Raw genomic sequence first — 27,796 nt, forward strand, 5'->3', positions numbered from 1 at the left:
TGTAACTGTACTCATGTCCCAGTATGTACGTTCTTTCTATGAAAGAGAAAACACTAATCTTAAATTATATCCAGCAATGTTTCTGGTATCCTTTAAGAAAAGTTAAGACTATTATTTCCTTCCCTTTCCTGTGCAGCATTCAAAATCACCCCTAGAAAAAGTGAGTGTTTTAATGAGACTTCCTAGGAAGGGATGCACTGTAAAACAAAAAGTATTCTTGTAACTCAGTTTTGTGAAAGGTAAAAACTACTATGTTTTAAAGTACACTTTAGAAAGTCTCTTCAAAACAGTCCTGTATTTGAACTCTGTTCATAGTTTTTTTTTGAACAGTTTAGACGAACTGCTGGAAATTAAAAACAATTTCCTGCATTAAGCTGAGACAAGTATATATACAGCCCTATACAGTTTCATAGCTCCCCCCATTTATGTGTATTGGTGACAGTGGGTATAAACAGCCTGAAAGTGTATGCATGTACCATAACATCTAGACTTAATATATTGTGGAGTATTCAATAACCATTATGTAGAAGGTAGATAAGAATTAAAAGGGTTTAATTTCCTAGAAAGAAAATGGAAAAATGGTCATTTTTAAAAAATAAAGTTTATTAGATCATATGTTGTCTGAATTTACCACCTTTGTCAAAAGCCAACTCAAAGCTTCCAATGCAGTCTATAATTCCTTAATCAAAGTCAGCAATTTAGGGACAGCTTCAGCATCTATAGTCGACCTTTCACTAGCCAGGCAAACTTCCCTTAAAATTAAAAAAAAGAAAATTCAGTTCATGCTTTTCATAGTGCATCAACCATCCCCCTTTACAGTTTTAATAAGGTCAGCTGTATGGCAAAATTATATCCAAGTATAATTACCGAAATAATCGCAGTGACTGAGTCATCTTCTCAAATTCTCTTGCTTTCCTATGTCCCTTTTGAATAACCTCCTCTGGAATATTAGCAAGCCTCGCTGCATTAAAGCCATAGCTTTTAGGACAAGCTCCCTTAATGAATTTATAGAGGAAGGTAATAGTCTCCTGGCTGGGATCCTCACATTCATTTTCTACCATGCATGCCTAAAAAAAGGAAGATATGTTCTGTTCATGTGCTAGCAATGGAAGTACCTGCCTTGATTCCCTCAAAAAATCTAAACTTCTGAATAAGCAATTTATACATACCATGTGGCCCAGGCGCACTGCAACATTTTGAGAATAATCTTCTACTAATGAATGGTAGTGGGTAGAAAACAGTGTACGACACTTTATGTTCTCAGCAAGTTCTTTAACAACCGCATTTGCTATTGCTGTTCCATCAAATGTTGCAGTACCTCTTCCTATGAAAGTAAAATATATGCATAAATTATATATCTGCCTTATACCAACAAGGATATACCTCACAACAAAATGAAAAAAGGATAAATGGTAACCTCAATTAGTGCATCCAAATAATAGGCCCTGTTTAGCTAAATAGATCTGCTTATCAGCCCTGGAAGTAGGGTGCTGTTTTTAAAGATTTTTTAAGTAATCTCTACACCCAACATAGGGCTCAAACTTAAAACCCTGAGATCAAGAGTCACACATTCTACTGACTGAGCCAGCCAGACACCCCTGCATTTCTTTTTTTAAAGAGTACTCTGCAGGTACCACTGATGTTCAGAAACATCCTAACAACCATATTTTAATACGATGAAAAAATTTAGCCTTGGTAATTAAAAGATCTTTTCACATGATCTCTCCTACCATCTCCCACTATGGGTCTATGGCACAAAGGTGAGCGCGTTCAAACTTTTTTTTAAGAAAGGTCCGACCATCGTCAAGAAGAATGAAAGTTTTTAAAATAGCCTTTAAATGGAAATTGTAATGTCTTACCTAATTCATCCACAAGCACCAGAGAATGTGCTGTGGCATGCGTAAGTATACTGGCAGTTTCACTCAATTCAACAAAAAACGTACTTTCACCTAAAAAAAACACACAGAAGGAGATCTTTTTAAAAATCCTAAAATAGTACGTTCATCTTTTGGGTTCATATCATGAGCTACCCAGTACCACAGGTTACATCTCATTAAGAGATTATGCAATTCTTGAAGGAAGAATATTTTCAAATGCCTGAAAGCACTCCACTTCGCTAACACAAGAAAAACCAAACATCGAATTTAAATGGCTCACACAAATTTAATTTCAAGGCAGATGTATTTATCATACAAAATGTAGAAATGAACTGTCCACTAATAAAGCCTTAGGTGAAAAAGAAGACTCACCTGACATTATTCTGTCGGAAGCACCAAGTCTAGTAAATACTCTATCAATTGGTGTGAGCCTACACACTTCAGCAGGTATGTAACAACCCACTTGGGCCATTACAGCTAATAGGCCAGCCTGTGAAGGAGGGAGGAAAGGTCTTTAATGTATTAAAGAAAAACAGATACAGATAGATAAGAACAATTATATACGAGTCAGGCACTCTTAAAAATTGTTCACAATCCAAAGTAGGCAAAGTGAAGCCTAGAAAACCAAGAGGCTTAGGGCCTAACTGGCTTTAAAACCTCAGAGCCTGTGACCTTTTAACCCACTGCATTAGTGATTCTCAACCCTGGCTGACTACACGGTAGAATCTTAAAATCACTGATGCTTAGAACCAATTCCAGACCAAATGCATCTATTTGGGACGATGGAAGCCCCTCTGTACTTTTTTTTGTCAAGCTCTCCCAAGTAATATGAAAAAACGAAAATGGGATTGAAAACCACGGACTATACTATACTGCCTCCTGCTAGTTAGCAAATTTGGTGAACCTAATCATACAGGAGAGCAGGGGGGGTCAGCAAATATTTTCAGTCAAGGGTCCAATGTCTCTGTCACATTTTTTTTCCTTTCTCCAACCTTTTAAAAAATGTAAATATGTTTAGCTCAGTGGCTGGCCAACCCCTGGTATAAAGAGAAGACAAAAGCAGTTTCCAACAGTTATTAGAGGTCATGAATTTCAACTGCTCTCCTACCTGAACAAGTCTGTCATGGTTCTTTTATAAGGATTCCCACACATGAGTCTAACTGAGAAACAAACCTCCAGCATTTTCATTCATTATGAATACATCTACCTTCAGAGGAAATGAATCCAATCAAGTCAAAGAGTTTATAAAGAAATCATGACCTGAAATCTCGAATTTTTAATGTATGCTCCCCATAACATGAGGCAGATACCTGATAAAGGTAAGGTAAATACAATTACAAAGCATTTTTCCTTTGCTTCCTGTTATGCTGGTGACTGAATTCTATGTAATTTATGTGCTATTTGGGAAAGGGTGGCCTAAATATGTAATATATTCCGAAAGTATACAAATGACTTTGTATAACAACACCTTAATGTTCAGTTTACCTGTCTCATGAGCGTAGACTTGCCCCCCATGTTAGGTCCAGTCACAAGCACACAGTAAGCTTTGCCATTTTCCTCCTCCTCCTCTTCCTCACAGCCTATTAGAATGTCATTAGGTATAAAGTCATCTCCAAAAAAAGTCTTCGTAATGCAGGGATGACGTGATCCTCTAAGGTCTAAGAAGGGAGGAGTGCCTTCTTCTGGCAACAGAATTACTGGACGACACATAGGGCCATCACCCCCTCGACTGTAGTTAGCCAGGCACAGTAAGACATCTGTTAAAGAGAGGGTAAAAGTGAGGCTTCATTTTTGAGGCTGCTTGAGAAGCACAAAAAATCAACTAATTAAAAAGTCTTTCAAAAACACTTTTTCAGTGGAGGGCAGTATATTCTAGTTGCTTTTTATACATGTTTTTTTCTAAGAGGCAAACTTACAAAAAAGAATCTTCAGAAGAAAGTAAATTCACCAATTTTGAACACCTGTGCTGAGGGAAGATTTAAATTACCCACCAAACCGTTCAAAGTTGTATTGGTTTAAGGAATAATTGTGCTATTCAATTCTGGACAGTTGTATTCAGATCAGAACAGTTCTATTACAAATTTGGGTAAGCTATGGTTACTGTATTTTTAAAACACAGGAAAAAAACCTAAACTGTAAAACAGCAAAGGCTCCAAATAAGTTGGAAATTTAAAGAAAAAGGAAACTATTTATGAAATTGAAAAAGTTGCCAAATTACAAATATATAAATCAGGGCTCTTAGAAATCAACTATAAGAAAAAAGTGTGATAATTTGGGCTAAGATAAAAAGATTAAGATCTTAAAATATATGCATGTAAAGAGATCAACTGAAAAAAGAAAAAGAAGTGATGTGCCAAGACATAGTTTTAATTTAGTCTAACAAAAAAGAGAAACTTAAAAAAACATTATCAAAAACAGTATCAGATACTAAAGGTACTAAAAATCGGGTGCCTGGGTGGGCCAGTCAGTTGAGCATCTGGAACGTATGACTCTTGATCTCAGCTCACGTCTTAATCTCAGGGTTCAAGCCCCAAATTTAAAAACAAAGCAAGGGCACCTGGGTGGCTCAGTTGGTTAAGCAACTGCCTTCAGCTCAGGTCATGATCCTGGAGTCCCCGGATCGAGTCCCGCATCGGGCTCCCTGCTCAGTGGGGAGTCTGCTTCTCCCTCTGACCCTCCTCTCTCTCATGCTCTCTGTCTTTCATTCACTCTGTCTCAAATAAATAAATAAAATCTTAAAAAAATAAAAACAAAGCAAAATAAAGCCCCTGCTTTTAAAAAAAAAAAAAAAGGTACTAAAAACCTTTCAGTCTTTCATTCAATTATTCAAGACTGAGTAAGGGCAAAAGTGAACTTAAATTGCTACAGGCAAACTAGCCATTTTGTCAAGTGAGGCAAGTATATACACGTCAAGACATACACCTTGTTAGCTGTGTTTAGAGATCTACCTCAATGGCAAATGTCCAATGGATTTAAATCTTAACGCATAACTGGGACACAAGGACTAACCAGAGTTTGTTCAGAGTCTTACCCAATATTGCGATGCACTCAACAGCAGACTGCCAGTCCTTATAATTTTTATCAAAGTTAAAGAACAGTCGCCGCATGCAGTCCTTCAATGATACGTCTCTCCGTTCTTCAGCATTTATCAGATTAGCCAACTTCTTCTCAATAGTTTTGGTCCAGTATCGCTTACACCCCTTCTTGGTAGATTTTAGCTCATATTCTTCTGGCAAATTACGAGTGATGAAATTCTCTGGAATTTCCAACTGGTAACGGTTCCTACCGATCCCCCAGTAGACAATGGTCCTACAGCCAATTCGACTGCGCTGTTTCTCCAAGTATTCCAGGAGGCTCTGTTCATTTTCTCTTATGTCAGCAAGAGCTTGGTCATAATCAGAGTCAAATCCTGCTTTGGGAGTAATTAGTCCAGTCTTTCGAGCCTTCTCATGGTCAAAGGCTGTATCCCATCGGTTCAGTTCTATAGTCAAATCTGGAAAACGACCCTCAGGATTTTTTGTCTGTAGAGTAATGACCTGCTTAAGGATTTTAGACTTAAAGTTGTCAACGACTTCTTCCATAATCTCTATAATTTTACATACTACTTTAAACCCTTCTAGAGCAGAAAGAAAATCAATAATCTTTTTTTTGCTGTATGTAGTTTCTTCATACATGATAGCCCTGCTATCTGGGTGGTTCTGGCTCTTCAGGGGAGACCCAACATTATGAATTTTACTCAGCAGCCTTTCAAGGTCTGGAAGCTTCTTCAGAAGGTCTACCACATCAGAGATTTTGTCAGGCACAACCATGAGGTCTTCTATAGCATCTAGACGATCGTTGATAGCATAAGGGCTACAGAGTGGGGCACAAAGCCACTGCTTTAGAAGCCGCTTACCAAAGGGCGTATGGCAAGTATCGATCTTTTCTAGCAGGGTCCCTTCAGTAGAACCATTTGTTCCATTCGTGAAAATCTCCAAGTTGCTTAATGTCACAGCATCTAGCACCATTCGTTGATTGGCTTTAGCAAACACAGCACCAGGTCTTGTAGCACTGACCATGTCAGAATCCAAGGGAATGTATTCTTCAAAATTGGCCATTGATAAAAGCTCTTGATCAATAAGGCATTTTTTGAGGTAGAAGACACAACCACCTAGAGCAGAGAGGGCCAATTCACTCTTCTCTCCTGGTGTCAACCCAAGAGAATCAGACTCTGAGGTCATACCTTTAAGCACCTGGGGTAACATCACCCCACTGTCCTCATTTAACTTCTCCTTAAAATATCCTTCTTCAAGGAGAGTTCTCAAAGTTTTGGCTGCATCCCAAAACTGGGAGCCTGGTATCAGACCTTCCTGAAGAGAGGAGGATAATGAACCCTTCAGAATCATCTTCGTTTCTGTTGAGAGGTTTCCTTTCTCAAACAAGACTTGTACTGGAGGATAGTGTGCCACTAGAGTCCTAAATCTGGAACAGTGGCGATCATCTGAAAACTGACCTATGAAAAACTTTCCCAGTGAGGTATCAACAAAGCATACTCCGTACACCCGAGTGTGGCCAGAAGAATCTTCCTCTTTTTCTTTGAGGCTAAGAAGATACTTACTATAGTTCTCAGAGGGGTCACCTTCCAATACACTGTAGGTCTGTGTACCCTTGGTAATGACTCTACAGATCTCCCTCCTCACCACTCTGTCATACTTAGATATATGTGCCATCTTCCGGCATCGTGCCTCCATCATTTCGGGGGTCTCCGTCTGTTCCACTCGTGCTACCTTATAGCCCTTCTGAACCAGAGAATCGGAGTATCGGCCAAATGCTATTTCAGGGAAACCAGAATGAGCCCAGTTGCCTTTCATGAACACCAGACCTAGTTCGTTGACTCCAATAAGAGCATCCATGTGGTACAGCTCATAAAACTTCCCCACCTTATAAAATATAACAAGATCAAAGTTCTGAGACTTAATCTGCCACCACTTCCTCATCCCAGGAGTACAGGAATTAAGGAAATCCTCAGGAACACAGAGTGTGGATGCATCAAAATCAGGGTGATCGGGTCGCCTCCTGTGTAGATCTCTTCTCTTTTCCTCCTTAAGCCACTCTAAAGTTTCATGATACCACAAAGTGGGGCGACTACCATCATCACATCCTCCACCAATGTGGGCTTGAGATTCAGAATTTTGAGGGGCAGAGAAAGCATTCAAAGCACTCTTGGTGTCTGATGAAATGCCAGGTGATCGTTTGGTAGCCAAGGGCATTTCCTTCCTTGAACTTTTCCTTTTGAGAGAACCATTTCCAGTCACCATTTTCTTCCGCTTTGAAGCAACTTTGACAGGACTGTCCAGGCCCTCACTGTCACTATCCCCCACTCCACTGCTTATTTCATCACTGCTCCCTTCCTCCTTAGCATCCGGCTTGAATTCCACATCAGAGCCACCAACGTCACTCTCAGAGTCTGATATGACCCTTCGTTTTTTTATTTGGCGGCTACTTCGCCTAGATCCTTGGACCTTAGGCCGTACTTCCTCTTCACTTTCAATTTCATTTTCTTCTTCACTCTTACCTGATGAGTAAGTTGCACCTACCTGGCAGGCAAAGAAAGAGTTACTTAAATATAAGACAAAATCTGGAAAATTAAAGTACTGGTGTGGAGTATCTCTCAATATGCTGCAGTATCCTGTATCAAGAGGAGAACCCAGCTCCAGAAATGAGAAACTATGTTCTTTAAGGAATTTCCAAAAAGGGCACCTGGGTGGCTCAGTCATTAAGCGTCTGCCTTTGGCTCCGGTCATGATCCCCAGGTCCTGGGATCGAGCCCCCACGTTGTTGGGTTTCCTGCTCCAGAGGAAGCCTGCTTCTCCCTTTCCCACTCCCCCTGCTTGTGTTCCCTCTCTCGCTGTGTCTGTCAAATAAATAAATAAAATCTTTAAAAAAAAAAAAAGGAATTTCCAAAAAATAAGTATCAATTTCAGTAGCATCACACTATAGAATTAAGCAATTCTCTCCTGACAGTTTTATCCTGTACAATAGTGTTGAAGCCATGACCATACATCCCAAATACCTACAGGTGATACCCTCATTAACAGTCAGCTGTGGAAGTAACTTTAAATCTCCCTCTGTTAGCCTGGATCTTTCTTCCAGGGTCATCTCTCCTCTTCCAGAGGGACATACGAAGTTTGCCATTTTAAGCAGTGCAATCTATACAGGCTTTCTAGTCCTTGCTCTTCCACAAACCAGCTGTAGCTTCTTGGGCAAGGCACAGTTCACTTATCATGGATCTCCCACACATGGGAAGTTGTATGAGGCCAAATGATCTTTATATTACCATCCAGTTCTAAACCTTTCATTGGTGTTATGACCCCTGTCCTCAACCTCGAAAATAAGATTAAAAATCTCTTTTCTTTCATTTCTCTTAAAATACTCATTAGTTTATTCCCTACCTATAACAGAACAAAACATAACATCAGGCTTAGTCATAAATGAATCTCTTAAGCACACAGTTCATTAATTTATTAAATTAGAGAAGAATGATTTAATCACTCAAATAGTGACCATTAATACCAAAAAAAAAAAGTATCGAGAACATTAGGTAATTAATTTCCAGGGCTGGACCACACCCTCATAGAGATGCTTACTGCCAGACATCATAACCAAGTTTATCACCATGTCCTTACCGTCCTGTTACTTGTTACCAAAATGGTGTACTACCTCTTACGGCATGTGTCTTCTAGCAGGCTTGAAGCTTGAGAACTTAAGCAAATTGGCTGCTGAGATTCTAACCTAACTTAACCTACAGTCCTACAGAAGTGTAGAAGTATGTGTATGAGTATTTGGGGTACCTGGGTAGCTCAGTCTGTTAAGCATTCAGACTCTTGATTCTGGCTCAGGTGGTGATCTCGGCTGTGAGATCAAGGCCCTGATCAGGCTCCACGCTGAGTGTGGAGCCTGCTTAAGATTCTCTCCCCTCGGGCACCTGGGTGGCTCAGTTGGTTAAGCGACTGCCTTCGGCTCAGGTCATGATCCTGGAGTCCCCGGATCGAGTCCCACATCGGGCTCCCCGCTCAGCAGGGAGTCTGCTTCTCCCTCTGACCCTCCTCCCTCTCATGCTCTGTCTCATTCTTTCTCTCTCAAATACATAAATAAAATCTTTAAAAAAAAGATTCTCGGGGCGCCTGGGTGGCTCAGTTGGTTAAGCGACTGCCTTCAGCTCAGGTCATGGTCCCAGGGTCCTGGGATCGAGTCCCGCATCGGGCTCCCTGCTCTGCGGGGAGCCTGCTTCTCCTTCTCCCTCTCCCACTCCCCCTGCTTGTGTTCCCTCTCTCGCTGTGTCTCTCTCTGTGAAATAAATAAATAAAATCTTTAAAAAAAATAAATAAATAAAAATAAAAAAAAAATAAAGATTCTCTCCCCTCTTCTCCCTCTCCCTCTGCCCCTCCTCATGCTCACACTCTCTCACAAATAAAAGATAAAAGAAGATGTGTATGAGTATTAAAGTGTATGTGTGTGTATACATATATATATAAATAAAACAAGAGAATATCACTTTAATACCCCCCCCTTTTCCATCACTTTCCCAACATAATTAACAACAGACTGTTGAACAATATCCCACCTCCATCTCTTCTTCCTCTGGTTCTGAGGGCTCATCACACACTGCCAATTCAAGCCTCTCAATCTTGTCTTTACTCAAGGCTTCATCTGCACGTTGCATTGCTCTGAGTATTTCAGGCTTTGAACTGTAAAAATGACCTCCTTTTTGCACTTCCTTCGATTTTGAACCTAAAAAATTTAGATTTATATTTCTTATTAAGCAAATCTTACTCATTTATAAATAAGAACTGTTAGCTAGGGAATGGGCTCAATGTCTAACACGTGTACTAATGGACAAGCATGAGAAGAATCAAGTACAGTTTTTAACGTCCCATTACGTTTGATTGATAATAGATCAGTAAAGCCTACAGTAACTTAAATTACCTATTTTACCTCCTTGAAGTTGCCTTAACTATTGGGTCACCCAGAACTACTTCATCTCTCTTCTAATGACCTGGGACTGTGGCCCTAAATAGATAAGGCACCCCTCTTCAGGTGAAGCAGGAGATGTAAAAGGGTTTTGAGACCCTTTGTACAAAAAAATCACTTCAGGAAGGCAAAAACTACACTGTCAGTTAAATGAAGCTATGATACTAAGTTTATCCCCAAGGTAATTAAATAGGGTATACTAAAAACAAACAAAACCCTACTAGTAAGGATACTAACATTTTGGAAGGGTAACCCAGTTCAAACTTTGAATGGTTTTGTTTTTGTTTTTTAGGTTGAATCAAATTGTTTTGTTTTCAGGTAAAACTCTTCCTTTATTCCTTTCAGATTATTTTTTTTAAAAGATTTTATTTGAGAGAGAGCACGCCTGCAAGTGGGGGGAGGGGCAGAAGGTGAGGAGAATCTCAAGCAGACTCACCACTGAGTGGGACGTGGGGCTCCATCTCAGGACCCCAAGATCAGGACCTGAGCCAAAACCAAGAGTCGGACGCTCAACTGACTGAGCCACCCAGGTGCCCCAAGAGCTGTAATTTTAAATGACACTCCTATCCTCTGAGCAAAAGATTATATGCAGATGATCACAAGTCTAATGGCAGAGGCCTAACTAGCAATGTCTTTGTTTTCTTCTGACTAAATATAATTAGAAAACAAACCTGAACTTGTCTAAATTTAACAGATCCAAACATTACATTATTTCCTTCTTTCTACTGTATACTAAAACTAATGGGACGTCCTAAAGTGCCATTACATTAGCAACTTGATGGGCTGCCTAAAATAAAGGTGCAATTGCCCACTTTTCTAAAGAGCTGCACCAACAGTACAAATTGCAACAATCAAAGTCCATTGGAGGGTGGCTCCTAACTTCCTCAAGTGCCTGTTTGCAGCTGCACGCACCCCCCACCTATCTAATGACCTCATCATTCCCCAGAAAATCCCTGATGCAAACTGCTTTCCAATTTTAAGGACCTCCCCCCTCCAGAAAGAATTAAAAACCTAGTTTATCCTCATCCATGCTATTGCAACAATTTGGGAATTTAAAGGGCAAAGGTGGTACACAACGGGTGCCTTTACAAAATAATGACAACATAAATGTAAACTTTTTTGGGTATTTTTAAATTAAAGTCATGTTGCCAAAGCTTTGTTTAGAATCTCAAAAGTTGGCGTGCCTGGGTGGCTCAATGAGTTAAGCATCCAACTCTTGATTGTGGCTCAGGTCAAGATCTCAGGGCCTGGAGATGGAACCCTGAGCTAAAGATTCTTCCCACCCCCGCCCCCACGCACTAGCGTGCTAGCTCTTAAAAAAAAAAAAAGGAATCTCAAAATTAGTCCTAGAAAAAGACCTTTTGTTACCTGGTTCAACTCTCCTTTTACATATGAATAAGCAGGATCTGAGTTACTTTTTTGGCCAAGATTATACAGCAAATTAGTGCAGAAGACAGAACCAAATTTCCAGATTCTCTTTCCATCCTGCAGGTCAGATTTGCGTGCAGACCGCACTTTCTTCAGTGTGCCCTCCTCGCCCTGCAGGATGACGCTATGACCAAAAGGCAGGATTCCCAGAGATTCCTGGGAAATTGACCCTTATTCTGATTCCAAAACACTGAGTTCAAAAGCACCCTAGCCTGGAGAATCTGAGGGTAATGGATAAGGACTTACTCATGCTCAAGCGTATACGGGCAGTGAACCTGGCAAACATAATGTGCGTGTGCACTGGAGAATTCAAGAAACTGATAGGCCCAAGTGAAGCTACACAGGCAGGACTGCTGACGTCTAGGACATAAAAAAGCTGGGCCTGGAAAAAGCACGTCATGGTTCCAGAAGTCTGATGTGAAACTCAATTCAGATGTGCTCCTAAGTGAGGATTTTGAAGGCTAAGTAAACATGCATCTCCATCTACCCTAGACAGTGTCACTGATCTATTTGCTACATATCCTGACCGCACCGCCTTTCTCTTAGATCTCTGAAGATCGGGCCCTGTTAATTTACCCTTTTCATGCCTGAATTTGGTATTTGGGTCCAAATGAGATCTAACCATGAAAACATTTTTCCCTTACGGGCATGATATTGCCATTAAGTCAACTGAAAAGACAGAAATAAAAATTCCACCCCACAACAAACCAGCTAAAGACCAGCTGCATCTTCTCTTTTTCCCATGCTGGAGGCATCCACCCTGCCACTCCTGAAATTTACTGGCATAAAATACACTTAATGTCACTGTATGGGAGTCGCAGACACTTGTGCTCATGTGCTGCATGCTTGCTCTCTTACACTCTCTCACACACACTCTGAAGAGTGGACTCTCTTACCTGTATATGGTTTTAATAGCCTTCTGCTAACCCAGCCCCTTGTTGGGCTGTCATCAAAAAACTGTACATGAACTCGGACAGACTTCCCTTTCTCACGGATGAATGTTCCATCAAAAGGGTGGTTGTAAACCAGGCAAGGCCACCAGGGGTAACCCTCCATCTTGGCCCAAACCAAATCACCTGGTGAGAAGTCACAAGAACTGTTGCCAAAAGGAAATATATAACTTGGTTAATATTTGGTTAAGTTACATTAAAGGCAATTACGTACAAATAAGCAATTCCAAGGAAGGCATCATTAACACTCCTTTGAAGTCTTCTGGCATTAATATTCAAGCACAGACATTCTAGAATTTTTTTAAATCAGATGTTCAAAAAAATAAAGTAAAATTTTAAAAATCAGATGTTCAAGTCATATAATGAATTCTGGTATTAAGGTGAGAAACTGTTTCTCAGAAAATCAAAGTTTATATAAGCTATGGCCAAATTCTGGTAGAATACTGATGCAAAGAAAAAGGCACAGACTCATTGTACATGCTCTGCAAACTATAATGTATCACACGTGTATACTACACTATGGGATGTGTCAGGAACAGGACCTGACCCATGGTATTAATAAAATACCAAACATACTATGTAATTGGTTAATGATAATAAATATTACCTCATCAGACTCTGCTTGGAATCTGTTTCCAGTTAACACTCCACAAGCCACCTAGCACACTACTAACCCCCACCGCTAGGAATCTGGTTTTATGGAAAAAGTAAACAGAGAAGCGCCTAACACGCCCAAAAATAATGAGTATATATGCCTGCAGAATCAAAAACAAAGATTCACTCTTCATGAAAATTAATTTGGTCCTGAAGGTTTCCTGAGAAAGGGAAAGGAGAGCGTAGCGGGAGAGGAAGAAGAATCGAGCTGAAAAGACTACAGCAGATGTACGCCTGAAACTAATAGAACACTGTATGTTAGCTAACCAGAATTAAAATTCAAACTTAATAGGGGCGCTTGGCTGGCTCCGAAGGCTAAGCATCTGGCTCTTTATTTAAGCTCACGTCCTCATCTCAGGGTCAGGAGACTGAGCCCTGCGCTGGGCGCAGCACTGGGTGTGCAGCCTGCTTGAGACTCTCTCTCTCCCTCGGCCTCTGCCCCGCCCTGCTCGTGCGCGCACTCTCTCTTAAAAAATAAAACTTAATAAAAAAGTAAAAATTAAAGACTCCAGCAGAGTCCCTCAGTGATGGAGATACCGCAACAGCTAATAAATTCTGCTCAAATACTATATACCAAGATTTTCTAAACTTGCTTAAAGGTTTTCATTAAATAACTGCAAAAGTAAAGTAAGTACATTACAAACAAGAATATTTTAGAATAGCTTGCATTAGTACACTGGGGCGACCTTATTCAGACCCAGTCATGAAGTTAAAGCAGTCCTGTCTGGAGAAATTGAACAGGAAACCCTTAGGCTAGACAATCAGCAAAGCCAAACTACAGCATGACTTCAGCGGGAGCTCTTCTCAAGGGCCTTTACGATACGTGCGCTCTTACAGGAATCTACAGCAACCTGCACAAACACAAATCCGTAAGTACTGCTGGCAAGCTCACCACACATTGGATCTTCAAACAGGAAGCTCCGTCTATACAATTCAAATTTCTCCCTTAAGCCCTTCCTCCTTACCAACATGTCCATTGACAGGAGACAAAGACCCTGACAGCCACGCAGAATGCTCGACAAGCCTCCCTACTGTCAAGCCGTCTCTTAACTCTTTTTTTTAAAGATTTTATTTATTTATTTGAGACAGAGAGAATGAAAGACAGAGAGCATGAGAGGGAGGAGGGTCAGAGGGAGAAGCAGACTCCCTGCCGAGCAGGGAGCCCGATGCGGGACTCGATCCCGGGACTCCAGGATCATGACCTGAGCCGAAGGCAGTCGCTTAACCAACTGAGCCACCCAGGCGCCCTCTCTTAACTCTTGGCCAAGTAGCCACTTAACCACAAAAAGCCTGTCGCAAGTATCAGAAAACCACAAGCTTTCTTTGTACTGAAGTACCTGAGACTACCCTACAGCTGTACTCTTTTTCTGCTGCTAAAGGAGGGAAATAACTTGTCTCCCTAAAGACACTATCAGTTCTGAGTCTGAACCCGACCGTAATTTTTAGAAGACTGGCCAAACAGAGTAAGTACATGTTATTTCAATGAACACGTCCCCCCTCAGGAAGCGTATTTCTGGCTGTACAGTCTTGAGACATTAGGCTTCAAAGCAGATTTTTCTGAAAGGGGGATCACTAGGGCTACCTATCTGTCAAGCCTGGCTGCCCTTTATTTTTTTTACAGATTTTATTTATGAGAGAGAAAGAGAGAATGCACACCGAGCGGGGGGCAGAGGGACAAAAGGAAAGGGAGGGAGAAGCAGACTCCCCGCTGAGCAGGGAGCCCAACTTGGGGCTTGATCCCTGGGGATCACGACCTGAGCCGCCAGCAGTTTAACCAACTGAGCCACCCAGATGCCCCCTGGCTGCCCTTCTTAAAGGCAACTAAATCCCTTAAAAGAGACGCAGGTAACGTTTTGGTGTGTACGTAGCAAAGCGTGAACCCCATCTGGCCATTTTGAGGCAGTCCCTTCCCTAGGTATTGAATTTATTATATATATGGGGATGAGCCCTGAGCCTGACCAGTATGGGGTGAGGTTTACAACGTGTTCTTGGTTTGTAAAATTAAAGATGACTATTTTTCTTGCCTTTGTGAATGGAGTTATGGAGGGTAAGGACTAAGTGCTGAACTGGACACCAACTGTTTTATTACATACATGTCTTACAAAAGTTACAAATTCTCAAGAATGGAGTTAGTGCATAAGAGACTGGCAGGAATGTACATCTTGGTGATACATTTGAAGTTCAAAGGAGCAGGATGCCTCAAATCCAGTGGAATTCTATTTTGCCTGGTAGGAGGCAACAGAGCACTTGCAGGAATCTCAGTGGTCTCGGAGGCTCCCAGAGAAACTATGACTAGATCAAAATTATTATTATTTTTTTTTAAGAATTTATTTGAGAGAGAGAGAGAAAGAAAACATGAGCGGGGGAGGGGCAGAAGGTGAAGCAGACCCCCTGCTGAGCAGGGAGCCAGATGCAAGCTTGATCCCAGGACCCCAGGATCATGACCTGAGCTGAAGGCAGATGCTTAAGAATGAGCCACCCAGACACCCCTAGATCAAAATTCATGAGCAAAAAAATGAGATGGCCATGCTGCCTCCTGAAAGTTCCTTTCTATCCTTAATTAAGAGTAACTCAAGTTTCTGAGACCCAGAAGACATGGGGAAAATTTTTTTTAGCTTTATACCTAAACTTACTATATAATAAAATATTGCTGTTTTAACATGAATAAGTTCATTCTAGTTTTATCCCAAAGGAATTAACTTGAGCTAAGAATACTGTTACCTTAAAACTCCCACTTGTGCAAATGTAGTACAAATTGTAAAACGAACTATACAGTATTCAAAGGTCTCAAAAATTCCAAGCAACCAATTTAAAAATTTAATATCTTTAAATTTATTTTGCAAGGCAAATGTACATACTCACTAGAGAAAAAAATGTGAAAGCTAATTACAATCGGGGCGCCTGGGTGGCTCAGTGGTTAAGCGTCTGCCTTCGGCTCAGGTCATGATAGAGGGTCCTGGGATCAAGCCCCGCATCGGGCTCCCTGCTCGGCAGGGAGTCTGCTTCTCTCTCTCCCACTCCCCCTGCTTGTGTTTCCTCTCTGGCTGTGTCTCTCTCTGTCAAATAAATAAAATCGTTAAAAAAAAAAAAGCTAATTACAATCAATTATCAGTTTTGAAGTAAATTCCTTATCTGTAAAGTTAAAATGAACTATTCAAACTGTTCTTCAACATCACCTTACCCTAAATATATCTTACACTTACAGAATCTTACACATAACCTAACTTTTCTGATGTTAGCAACTGGCACTACACTATGTAACGCAAAGACTAAAACATTTAGTAATAAGCACTGTTCCGGGGCGCCTGGGTGGCTCAGTTGGTTAAGCGACTGCCTTCGGCTCAGGTCACGATCCTGGAGTCCCAGGATCGAGTCCCGCATCAGGCTCTCTGCTTAGCGGGGAGTCTGCTTCTCCCTCTGACCCTCCCCCCTCTCATGTACTCTCTCTCAAATAAATAAATAAAATCTTTAAAAAAAAAAAAAAAAAATAAGCACTGTTCCTCTAACGCTAAAAGTGGACACTTTAAAAATTCTGGTCCAGGAAACCGTGGCTTCCAACCAAAATAAGAATTAAGCAAGTAATAAAATATACTGTGTAAGGGCGCCTGGGTGGCTCAGTCGGTTAGGCGTCTGCCTTCAGCTCGGGGTCCTGGGATCGAGCCCGGCATCGGGCTCCTTGCTGGGGGGACAGGGGGGAGCCTGCTTCTCCCTCTGCCCCTCCCCCTGCTCCTACTCTCTCTCTCACCCCCCCAAATAAATAAAATCTTTAAAAATAAAATTTTTCTTCACTTAATACTAACAAAGTTTTTACATTTATTAATTTTGTGGGCAAACTTCAACTCTTTATAGGTAATTTTAAAATTTTAATTTCTAGTAGTTGTGTAGTTTCCAAAGAATACCAAAATAAAAGGAACATATATTTTAATCCATGCAAATATTCAAGTTTTCCTACCAACATTAAATACTGTATTTTAAAATATAGAGGGCATGCCTAGGTGGTGCAGTCAGTTAAGCATCCAACTCTTGATTTTGGCTCGGGTCACGATCTCATGGGTCGTGAGATCGAGGCCAAAGTTGGGCTCTGCATTTAGCACGGAATCTGCTTGAGATTCTCTCTCTCCCTTGCACTCCCTCTCTCAAATAAATACATCTTTTAAAGCAATAAAGTATGGAAATATAATGCAAGCCTGAGTTTCACAGCTGGAATGTGCTATAATCTGTCATACACTGGTCCTTATAAGTGCCTAATAATCCTATAAAATCACATCCACCTATTCCACTGGCTCTATTTAAAGCTTTACTCAAGTTACTGTACAGTTTACTGTATTTTCATATTTGGCTATATCTTCTGACAATCTTAACATCTTTCTCTTTTCATATAACTGTATTAACAAGGATCATTACCTCTATGCAAATCCAATTTGAAAATATGTGGGCTGAAAAGCCACCTCACATCTAAGGATTTTATTACAATGTAAAATACACCGGGTCTTTATAAAGCCCAAGCTAAAATGCGAAAATAAATATTGGGATTATCGTACAATGTACTTATAAAGAAGATCCAATTATGACTTTACGTGTTTTTAAAATGTTAATACATCTTTTTTTTAATTTTTGTTAAGTTTATTTAGGTAATCTCTACAGTCAACAGAGAGCTCGAACTCACAACCCTGAGATCAAGAGCTGCCCACTCTTCCAACTGAGCTAGCCAGGACCCCCAAAAATGTTAATATATCTTAAATGTTTCATATTCTTGGGATTCCAAAGACAGTAAAAAAAAAAAAAAAAAAAAAAGGAAAAGCTGACAGCTCAGAAAAACAAATGTAAAAGCCTTCATACAACTAGGGCACCAGGCTGGCTCAGTGGGTAGAGCATTTGACTCAATCTCAGAGTCATGAGTTCAAGCCCCACATTGGGCGTAGAGCTTACTTTAAAAATAATAAAGCCTTCATACAACTAAAAATAAGAAATGTCTCAGTAAAGCCAAACATACATTGAACAGATTTTTGCTTTAAAATCACATTATTTTGCTTTCTCTTTAGTCCATAATCTTGGTGTCAATTACTGGTTGTGCCCCAAATTCATAATCAACGTTTTAAAAAGGCTATCTACTTAAAAAGAAAAAAAAAAAATCAGTAGATATCAAAGCACTACTAGAATTTGCTGCTGTAAGCAATAAAAGATAAACTGGGCTTGTCTAACAAAAACTTACGCATATAAACATTGAGTCATAACATGAAAACACTCTCAAGCCAACTTTAGAAATCAGCTATCAGAGTTTGCACCTAACTCTCAAGGTGGACCATTAGAGAAGACTTCCCCTATCCTCCAACAACTAAATGCAGTACTGAGAAAAAAAGAAGTAATCAGAAGTAATCAACCTACCAGTGCACTTCTGCCCGTATACCTTTTCCTTCTTCAGCTTGGGTTAACTATGGCCCATCATTTATGCACTAGGGTCTAGGGTGACCATATAAACTAGCATCTAAACTGGTGTCTAGTACTATTTTCTAAATAGCATTGGAAAAGAAACCTAAAAGTTAGAAGAAACCAGGTTCTTTAGATCTTTTTTTTTTTTATTATTATTACTAGCACCACGCTCTAACCAACTGAGCTAACCGGCCAGCTGCCTAGAATTTTTTTTTTTTTGAAGATTTTATTTATTTATTTATTTGAAAGAGAGCGAGAGCCAGGAGCGGGGTGAGGGGCAGAGGGAGAAGCAAACTCCTTGCTGAGCAGGGAGCCAGATGCGGGCTCCATCCCAGGACCCCGAGGATCATGACCTGGGCCAACAGCAGACGCTGAAGCGACTGAGCCACCCAGGCGCCCAGAAACCAGGCTCTCTGTGGAGCAGCTTAATTTCATGCCTTAGAGCAGGGAAAACAGTCATCAGAATATTTTCAAAAGCTCTGAGGTAATGCAAAGCCATAAAAGCAGCTCAAAAGAGAATCCCATAGACCAAATTATGACAAGTTGAGCATCTTTTTTTTTTTTTTTTTAAGGTTTTATTTGAGAGAAAGCACATGCAAGAAAGCACAAATAGGAAAGGGGAGGGGTAGAGGGAGAAGCAGACTCCCTGCTGAGCAGGGAGCCCAATGCAGGGCTCCAACCCAGGACCCTGGAATCATGACCTGAGCCAAAGGCAGATGCTTAACCAACTGAGCAACACAGACACCCCAAGTTGAACATCTTTAATGTCTGTTTTAATTATGTCAATCAAAACAAGTTAGGTCTGTGACACTGAGTCCACAGGATACTTTTTAAAGAGCTTGAATTTTTTTAATTCTTTTCTCTTAGAATAGCTAATATTATATTAGGTGTGATAGTTGGAAAAACGTATTGCTATAAATATGTTTAACTGTATGAACGTTCTTAGGAAAGCACCTATAACTTTAGTGCAGCTAGTTACCTTTAAATAAAGGTGATGAAAAAAGATTTGCCAGGTCTGACTGTTCCTTGTCTGTGAATGGGAACAGGGCATACAGTTCAGAGAGAGACCATTATCACTGAAGACTGTAAAAAACAAACTAGCCAAGATGTGTAGTAATAATAATAATTTTTTAAAAAGCCAGATTTAAGTGGTCAGAAGCCTTACAGCTCTCTCAATTATGATCTTAATAAACTACAGAAAAAATTAAGTATGAGACGCAGGCTCAGGACACACATACGTCCTGCTACTCTTCTCTCTCCTTTTTTTTTTTTTAACACTTGTTTATTTATTTTGAGAGCACATACATATGCCCTTGGAAGGCAGAGGGAGGGAGACTCCTCAGACTCCACGCTGAATGTGGAGCCCAGGCAGGGCACAATCCCAGGACCCAGAGATCATGACCTGAGCCGAAATCAAAAGCGGGACACATAACCAACTGAGCCGCCCAGGCGCCCCTCCTTCTACTCTTCTTATAGCCATTTACTTCAAACTGATGTCATCTTGTCTCCCTCCTTGCTCTTATGTCCCATTATCTGCATCATCACCAACACATGCCTCACCTAGCACTTTGGTCTCTCAACTCCTCTTCTAAATCCTACCCCCACTACCACTACCCACATGCTCTCTCCATTACCAACAGGTCTCCCCACCAAACACACTTAAGCCACAGTGAGATTTCTTTAAGATTTTATTTTTAATGTAATCTCTACGCTCAATGTGGGGCTCGAACTCACTACCCCGAGATCAAATCACATGTTCTACGGACTGAGTCACCCAGGCACCCACAGAGTGAGCTTTCTAAAACCTCAATCTCCCCTCTGGATTTCTTAAATAAAACCTATAGAAGTATTAGCCATAAAGAAAAAGATTGACAAATGTGACATTACAATTAGTAACTTCTGTTCAAAAGATGTCATAAGCTGGCAAAAAAGACTACCCAGGGTGGAAAAAGACTTTGCATCACACACCACTGGCAAAGAACTAGGAAAAAAACCAAAACAGGCAAAACACTTGGAACACTTAAGCACAAGAGGAAATGTACATGACCAACACTAAAAGATGCTCAACTTCTTTTTAAAGCTTTCAACTGACCCTCAGAAAAAGTCTAAATGTCTTTGTGGGCTATCAGTCTGCTCATGACTGGATCCTTACACATCCTCTCCAAGGCTCCTGTCTCTTCTCTTCTATCACAATCTGCAGGACCTTTTTCCTGAACCAGCTTCCTAACACCCCCTTACTCCCACTGTAGCCTTGCTAACTCCTACCTATCTCTTGGGTCTCAGCCTGAAGAGCCAAAAGCCTACGCTGACACATAACCCCCCTTCCCCTGACCAAAGCTCATAGAGCTTATAAATCTGCTTCTGCTCCAAGAATTGCCTTTTTGCTTGTCCTATTCAAGGGTGTATCCAGGATCCGTAATGCCTAATTCTGTGCCTGGCAGAGTAGGTACATGGACATTTGTTGACTGAAGGCCTTTTAGCACGGATGCAAGAATAATCAATTCAGGGGCGCCTGGGTGGCTCAGTCGTTAAGCATCTGCCTTCCCCTCAGGTCATGATCCCAGGGTCCTGGGATCGAGCCCTACATCGGGCTCCCTGCTCCTCCGGAAGCCTGCTTCTCCCTCTCCCACTCCCCCTGCTTGTGTTCCCTCTCTCGCTGTGCCTCTGTCAAATAAATAAAATCTTAAAAAATAATAATAATAATCAATTCACGTTCAAATAAACATTATAATACACCTTGCATGTCTCATGATGAAAATTTTATGGAAAAACAGTCTGTTATGGAGGATGCAAATGTAGTGGAGGAAAAATGTTTTTCCCTCCATCCTTCTGAGTTCTTGGCTGAAACCCCCTTAGTAGTAAAAGGTTAATGAGAGAAAACCTAACAAAAGTTTAACGTGTATACCCCCATATACACTGGATACTAAGGAAAACTGAGTAATTCACAGAGATAGCCCAAGTCACCACCTTAAATACCATCTGCAGCTAAAGACAAAAGAAAAATGGAGTGGGGGGGGGGAGCGGACAGGTATGGGAGGCTACCAGGGAAAGAACAGCAAACAAGGATTATGGTTGTTATGCAGATTTAAGTCAGAAGCTCTCCATTAGTTTCTCCTGATTTAGTCATCCATCTTTTCCTGGAGACATCCTTACAAATAGAGGTTTCCTTTATAAATTAAAATGACCCTTACAGAGAGTAACATTCGGTTACTTCTCGTATCTGCTGTTTCTCAGAAAAAATAAGCTCAGGGGTGCCTGGGTGGCTCAGTCAGTTACGCGGCTGTCTTCCGCTGGGGTCATGATCCCAGGGTTCTGGGATCGAGCCCCATGTCGGGCTCCCTGCTCGGGCGGGGGGGAGCCTGCTTCTCCCTCTCCCTCGGCCTGCCGCTCCCCCTGCTTGTGCTCTGTCAAATAAAAAAATCTTAAAAAAAAAAAAAAAAAAAAGAGCTCAAAATAATCTGTAAGCCAGAGACACATCCTACTACTCTTCACACAACTATATAGTTAAACTCCCTGCCTAAAAGGGTCGCTTAAAGAAAACTAATGCCACTTAGGACTTCGGAAAATCTGTAGGACACCTAAAACTCACGACATTTTAAAGAGCCTACTCAGAACCACTAACCAACTCTCTGATCTTGAAGGGAGTTTTTCACTTTTTCTAAACCTCTATTTCTTCATCCTTTCAAAGGGCTACCATTACCCTTTGTGCCTAATACAATACCTGGGATACAGCAAATGCGAGCTTTTCAATATGTCGCCCGCTGCTCCGACAAAAGGCCGGCCAAGCCGTGAACAGCACGGAACTGCTCAGAGCGAGAACACCTCCCGGCAGGCTTCCCCACAATCGCGTCCCTATACCCCTGCCCAGCGCCAGATCACGGCCTTTAGAGTCTCACTCTCGACTCGGAAAATATTGCGGGGCCCCATCCTCCCATGCAATTGTCAACAAGAGACACCGTATCATAAAATAGCATCTTTTTCAACTCCACACAATACTTCCAAAATTAAGATAGCCTCTAAATTCATTTGTCTTGGTGCACGTTCGGCCTACCTATGGGATGACCTAGCCGATCCCAGCACTTTCTGCGCCCCTCCACCTGCCCCGCCCCGCCCTGCAACCCTCACTCGGACCAATCAGACTCCTCGGTCTGCGGCGTGACACACCCCCGGTACGCTCAGCTCGCGGCCCACCCCCACCCCCTGCACAGCCCACAGGCAGGCCAAGGGCCCACGGCTCCCAGTGTATAGGCGCCCGAGGCTCAAAACCAAACATCCAAGCGTGTTCCCCGAACGTCTGCTGGCCCTCAATTCCCTATCCCAGCTCCGAACGAGGAACCTCCTCCTCGAATCCCACTCACTGCACGCCGCGCCCCCACAGCCTCCGGGCTACAAAGCGTTCATCCTCCCCGAAGGCAGTCCTCTTTCCCGCCACCCCTCCCCCGCTGCAGGCAGGCACCAGCCCCTCCCCCAGCCCTGGGTGCGCACCCCGCACAGAGCTTGCAAAGCGCCTTTCTCTTCATGCCCCACCCCCAATGCTCCCATCTTCCCTTTCTCTTCGCTAACCCGGCCTCCCACCTGGTGGTACCCTTCTCTTCCTCCAAAGTCTGCGCGTCTCCTCCCCCGCTTTCTTCCTGCAGCCCATTTCCTCCTACCCTGTTTACAATCTACGCCCCCTAACGCCAAGGCTACAAACTCAGGCCCCGCACGCTTTCAAGCCAAGTATGCAGCCCCACCTCCTCCAAGCCTAAGGCCTGGCTGCGAACCCCCCCAAGTCCTCCAAAGCGAGCCTCCCTTCCCCAAGCTCCCTGCGCTCCCACCCCCGACGCCCCCCCAACCCCGCTACCTGGCGGGGACCGCAGGGGCGGCAGATCTCCGCAGCCCTCCATTGATGTTCCTCGCCTCCCGCGGCGACGCGGAGCCTGCCAAGGGCCCAGGCCCAGGCTCGGCCTCGCTCCAGGCCGCATCCCCGCCGGGAGAACGGGAGGCCCCGGTGGCCGCGGCGGCGCCGCCGCCTACACCTGAAGCCCTGACCGAGGCCTTATTAGCATTATTCAGCGCTGGAGACTTGGGGAAGAAGCTGTACAGCGTGCTCTGTCGCGACATAGCGACGGCCGGCGAGGCCCAACCGCTCTGTCGGACCGAGCCCTTGGAAGCACGGAATAAACCGCGCGGCGACTGCTGGCGGGAAATCTGGGGGGAGGCGCGCTGCGCCGGAGGAACACTGGCCCCAGCGGCCAATCGGCAGGCGCCCGGGCGTGCGCGGGCGGCGTCGCGGGCGGCGTCGCGGGCGGTGCGCGCCCGGCCCCGCCCTCTCGGGCCGCCGGGCGACGTGGGGAGGGGAGGGGGCGCCAGGCCGCGCGGGGCCCTAGCCCCAGGCGGCCGGAGCGGCGGTGGGTGGGCCTGGCGCGCTCGCTCCATGGGGCCGATCCGGGCTGGTCTGAGCTGGAACGCCCGGGCCGGAAGCCGGGCGGGGCCGCGGAGCCCCCGCCTCGGGAAGCCGGCCCTTTCTGGAAGGGAAGCGGGCATGATGGGGCTGCGAGCGGGGGCCGCGCGGTACGGACATCACGCACTGCGTGGGCATGAGTGGCCTGTTTGCAGGAGGCGGACCCAAGGGCCGCGGAAAGAGGCCCTTGCGGAGAAACGGCTTCCCGCGCCTGCATGAAAAATCCTGTGGTTAGAGCACTTCAGGGGAGGGGGGGTGGAGATTCAGGCTTATTCAGCGGTGGATCAAGTCTCCTGTTCATCTTGTATTCTCAGAACGTTGCCCTTAGTAGGCACTTGACACGCTTGCTAAACGGATGCTAAGTGGCAAGCACTTTACATGTTTATAATAAAACCTGCCAGCTACACGGAGCTTTCCAATTATTTTACATAGATTAATTAAATCTGCTCAGTAACTGAGGGAAGTAGTAAAGGGCCACAGTTCCTTATCTGAACCTTTTGGACCAGGTGTGTCTCAAGATGCAGAGTTTTTCAGATCTAGAAAGGGAACAGGGTGTGACTAAAGTTCCTATTCTCCAAATGCAAAAAAGAAATAGGAAGACTGACGGTTCTTTGGCCTTGATCCCAAATTATGAATAAGTAAGTGGAATCTAGAATCTCCCCAATCAGCAACAGCTGTGCTTTGGTAAAAGCCTGTGTAAGATCAGCTCTTTGCTTTGTTCAGGGAGACAGTGTTCTGCCACAAGTTCTCCTTTGCTAGGCAAGAAAAAAACCCAGCATTGTTTCAAATATTTGAGAGGTGCTCTCTTCCCTTCATGGGTACAATATGTGTCACCCCCAGAGATTCTGGGGCAACACCCTGCAATCAATATTTCTGCAGCAAAACCTGTTTATTCACAGTAAGTGGGATAAATATGGACTATCAATAGCCTTGTAAACTCAGGTCAAAATTTGCTACCGAATGAGTTTGCCACAAAACTTTTCGTTTTCAGAGATTTTTTCATTTCAGAGTTGCAGGTAAGGGATTGTTGACCCGTATTATACCTCTACGGCTGTAAAAACTAAGGTACACGTGGGTCAAGTAATGTGCCCAAATCAAGCAGCTAGGAAGTGATGGAGTAGGGATTTTAATCCTGGGAAGTTGTTTCTGGAGTTGTGTGTTATTAACAGAAATGCTACACTGCCTTCAATTTCACATCACGTTATTTCACTTAATCCTCACAACCTTGGATTAGGTTGAACTGTATGAAATTGCCAATATCGAACCCTTTTTGAAGAATGAAAATCCTATTTCATTTGGTTCACCTTATCATTATTATTGCTTTACCAAAAGGAAATAGAGGCTCAGAGAGAATGAGCCAGTTATGAGACAGAAGTTAAGTGCCAGAGCTCTTAGATCAAGAGCTGGGCTCCAGCCCAGCCCACCAGCCAGGGAACTGAGCAATTTTACTTCTCTGAACTTGTTTCTTAATTGTTATTGAACACGATACTAACTTTGGGCCAAATTTTGGAGACTACAGTTAGATGTCTCCCAAAAACTTCATTAAGATTTTAAAAAGCAAGAAGTCACATATCTTAGAATCATCAAACAATATTTTGGTAGTTGAGATCACCCAGCCATCTCCAGAAGGCACATACTGTTTGTAAATATAAATGAAGAACACCCAAATAAGCACAAACAGAACGAGCTACTTACCCAGAGCTTGCTACAGCAAGGGAGTCGGCTACCGTCATGGGGCAGTGATTCCAGCACAGGCTAAGGAGTAGGAAAGCTTCATGGTGAACAGAGGGAAGGCTGCAGGTGTGCTCTGATTGGAAGTAGCTGGCATGGGGAAGCTAGAGATGGGCTAACTAGAAGTGGAGCATCCTTTGTGATTGATTTGGGAAGCCTATTTAGTTTGCTCTGATTGGTCCTGAGTTGGAAGAGGTGACCAAAAAAAAAAGAGAAGCTGACCAGTCATTCACCAAGTCCTGCCGGTTGAGCCAATTGCTGCAGAGGTCATGGGTTCCTGCAGAGGTTGTGGTTTGGCTTCAATCTGCAGCAACCAGCCCCGGGAGCCATACAATATCCCCTATAACCTTTCAGTCTCTGCCAAATGTCAGTGGTGGTGGCTGACTCCCTTGCTGTAGCAAACTGAATAGTGTTTGCTTGTTCTCATTTGGATGGTCCTATTTCCACATGTCTGACAGAAGAACCTTCCAGGCCGAGGGAACAGCTCCTAAGTGAAGAGCAAACACCCTGAGTTTGGGAATAGCAAGGCGGCCCAATTGGCTAGAGAATATGCTGGGAGCTGGGAGAAGCAGCCAGACATGAAGTCAGGGAGATCATCTGAGCCCTTATGGGACTTTTGGCTTTGACTCTGAACTGGGGAGCCATTGAAGATTTTGAGCAGACCAGTGTCCTGATGTGATGCAGACTGCTATGTTGATAATAAAGGGCAGTCTAATGAACAGTAACCTAATTCAGCTCTATTGTTCTCAACAGAAGAAAGTGTGGAAATAGGGAGGGCATGGTCTGCATAAAGTCTAAGAAAAAAAGAGCCAGAAGAGCAAGAGAAATTAGTGGTATTTATATCCAAAATTGTGGATGTATTTACTGTGGGAATAACTCATGAGTGGGGGAGGGTAAGATGTCCCTCAAGAGTTAATCATATGTGCTCTGCACCTGTGCTCCCCAAGCTCATGGAACTCCTCCTCCAACTGAGTCCTTACTGTGTGCCAGGCTACTGATGTTGGCATAAGGGATACAGTCACGAATCGGACGGGCATGTCCGGAGGAGGTACAGACTACGGAGAAAACAAGCCTGGTCCCAGCAGACTTGTAGATTCGGTTACATCCTTTCTGATAGGGATCAGGCTAGGACCATGTTCCCAAACTGGGCAGCACGGCATCCCAGGGAACACAAGCAAATTCATAGGGGCACCAGGGGTATTTTAAATTTTCAAGGGAAACTCAGCAACATCTGTCGGACACCATGCAAAACTACTAACTTCAGGGAGTTCACAGTTTTAACATTAAATCCTGTTAGATTGCTTGTGGCAATATTACTGGGGAGGAAAACCAACATTTTCTCTACCTTCTTAGGTTCACTACTTCGGAGTCTGAATTTAACTGACAAAAGGCAGATTGGCAAGAGAAAAGAAACCAAACGTTTATTTTTTGTATGCAGTGCACATACATGTGGGAGTACTCAGTGATGAGTGACAGAGAAGTGGTTAGAGTTTCGGGTTTATATATCTAACTTAGTGGACGAAAAGAGAGGAGGAAGAACAAATGGTTTCTTTAGGAAAGACAAATGGCAGGGGAGGGGTGCCTGGCTAGCTAAATCAGTAGAGCATGCGATTCATGATCTCAGGGTTGTAAGTTCAAGCCCCATGTTGGGTGTAGAGATTACTTAAAAATAAAATCTTTTTTACAAAAAGGAAAAACAAACGGTTTTTTTACAAAAACAAACAGGATATAGAAAAGTTTGTGATAATTGTTTATGCAGGTACAAGTGTCCTTTTTCATGGCCTTGAAACTCCCTAGGAGCAGAAATTTATGACAGCTTCATTTCTCAGAAGTTGCTTTTTTTTTTTTTAGATTTTATTTATTTATTTGTGAGAGCTTGAGCATGAGTGGGGGAGGGGCGGCAGAAGAAGGAGAAGCAGACTCCCCACTGAGCAGGGAATCTGACAGGGGGGCTTAACAGGTGCCTCCACGGGGACCTCCACATGGGGCTCAATCCTAGGACCCCAAGACCATGACCTGAGCCGAAGTCAGGTGCTTAACCAACTGAGCCACCCAAGCGCCCCAGAAGTTGCTGCTTTTAGTCAGATACAGGAAACTCTAAGAAGGCTTCTTTCTGCATCTATTGAATCTCAAATGTCTTCAGCTTAAAATATTTATACAAATTCTAGGGTTTTGAGTGGATCCCCACACACCATATCTTTGTGAAGCTGAGTTTTTGGTGTTTTCTGCGATAAAAAAGCAAGTACCATGTGTGATAAAAAGAAACAGGCCCC

The 27,796-nt window shown here is 43.0% G+C and overlaps 1 protein-coding gene across 2 annotated transcripts; it reads right to left on the reverse strand.

Moving 5' to 3' along the window:
- Window positions 1–582: 582 nt before the first annotated feature.
- On the reverse strand, window positions 583–23,616 carry MSH6 (mutS homolog 6). 2 transcript variants are annotated; one of them, XM_021701241.2, is made up of 10 exons: window positions 23,193–23,616; window positions 12,212–12,411; window positions 9,481–9,647; window positions 4,909–7,453; window positions 3,363–3,634; window positions 2,250–2,367; window positions 1,860–1,949; window positions 1,170–1,324; window positions 868–1,067; window positions 583–752 (listed from the first exon to the last, which is right to left on the reverse strand). In XM_021701241.2, the coding sequence occupies exons 1-10, from the start codon at window positions 23,450–23,452 to the stop codon at window positions 671–673; spliced, it is 4,089 nt and encodes a 1,362-aa protein (XP_021556916.1). In that variant the 5' UTR covers window positions 23,453–23,616; the 3' UTR covers window positions 583–670. The 2 variants fall into 2 exon arrangements, with proteins under 2 accessions (XP_021556916.1, XP_044774794.1); XM_044918859.1 differs by lacking the exons at window positions 9,481–9,647; window positions 12,212–12,411 and having other exon boundaries at window positions 23,216–23,536.
- Window positions 23,617–27,796: the final 4,180 nt, after the last annotated feature.

The sequence above is a fragment of the Neomonachus schauinslandi genome, chromosome 10 (genome assembly GCF_002201575.2).
Source record: "Neomonachus schauinslandi chromosome 10, ASM220157v2, whole genome shotgun sequence".
NCBI lineage: Eukaryota > Metazoa > Chordata > Mammalia > Carnivora > Phocidae > Neomonachus > Neomonachus schauinslandi.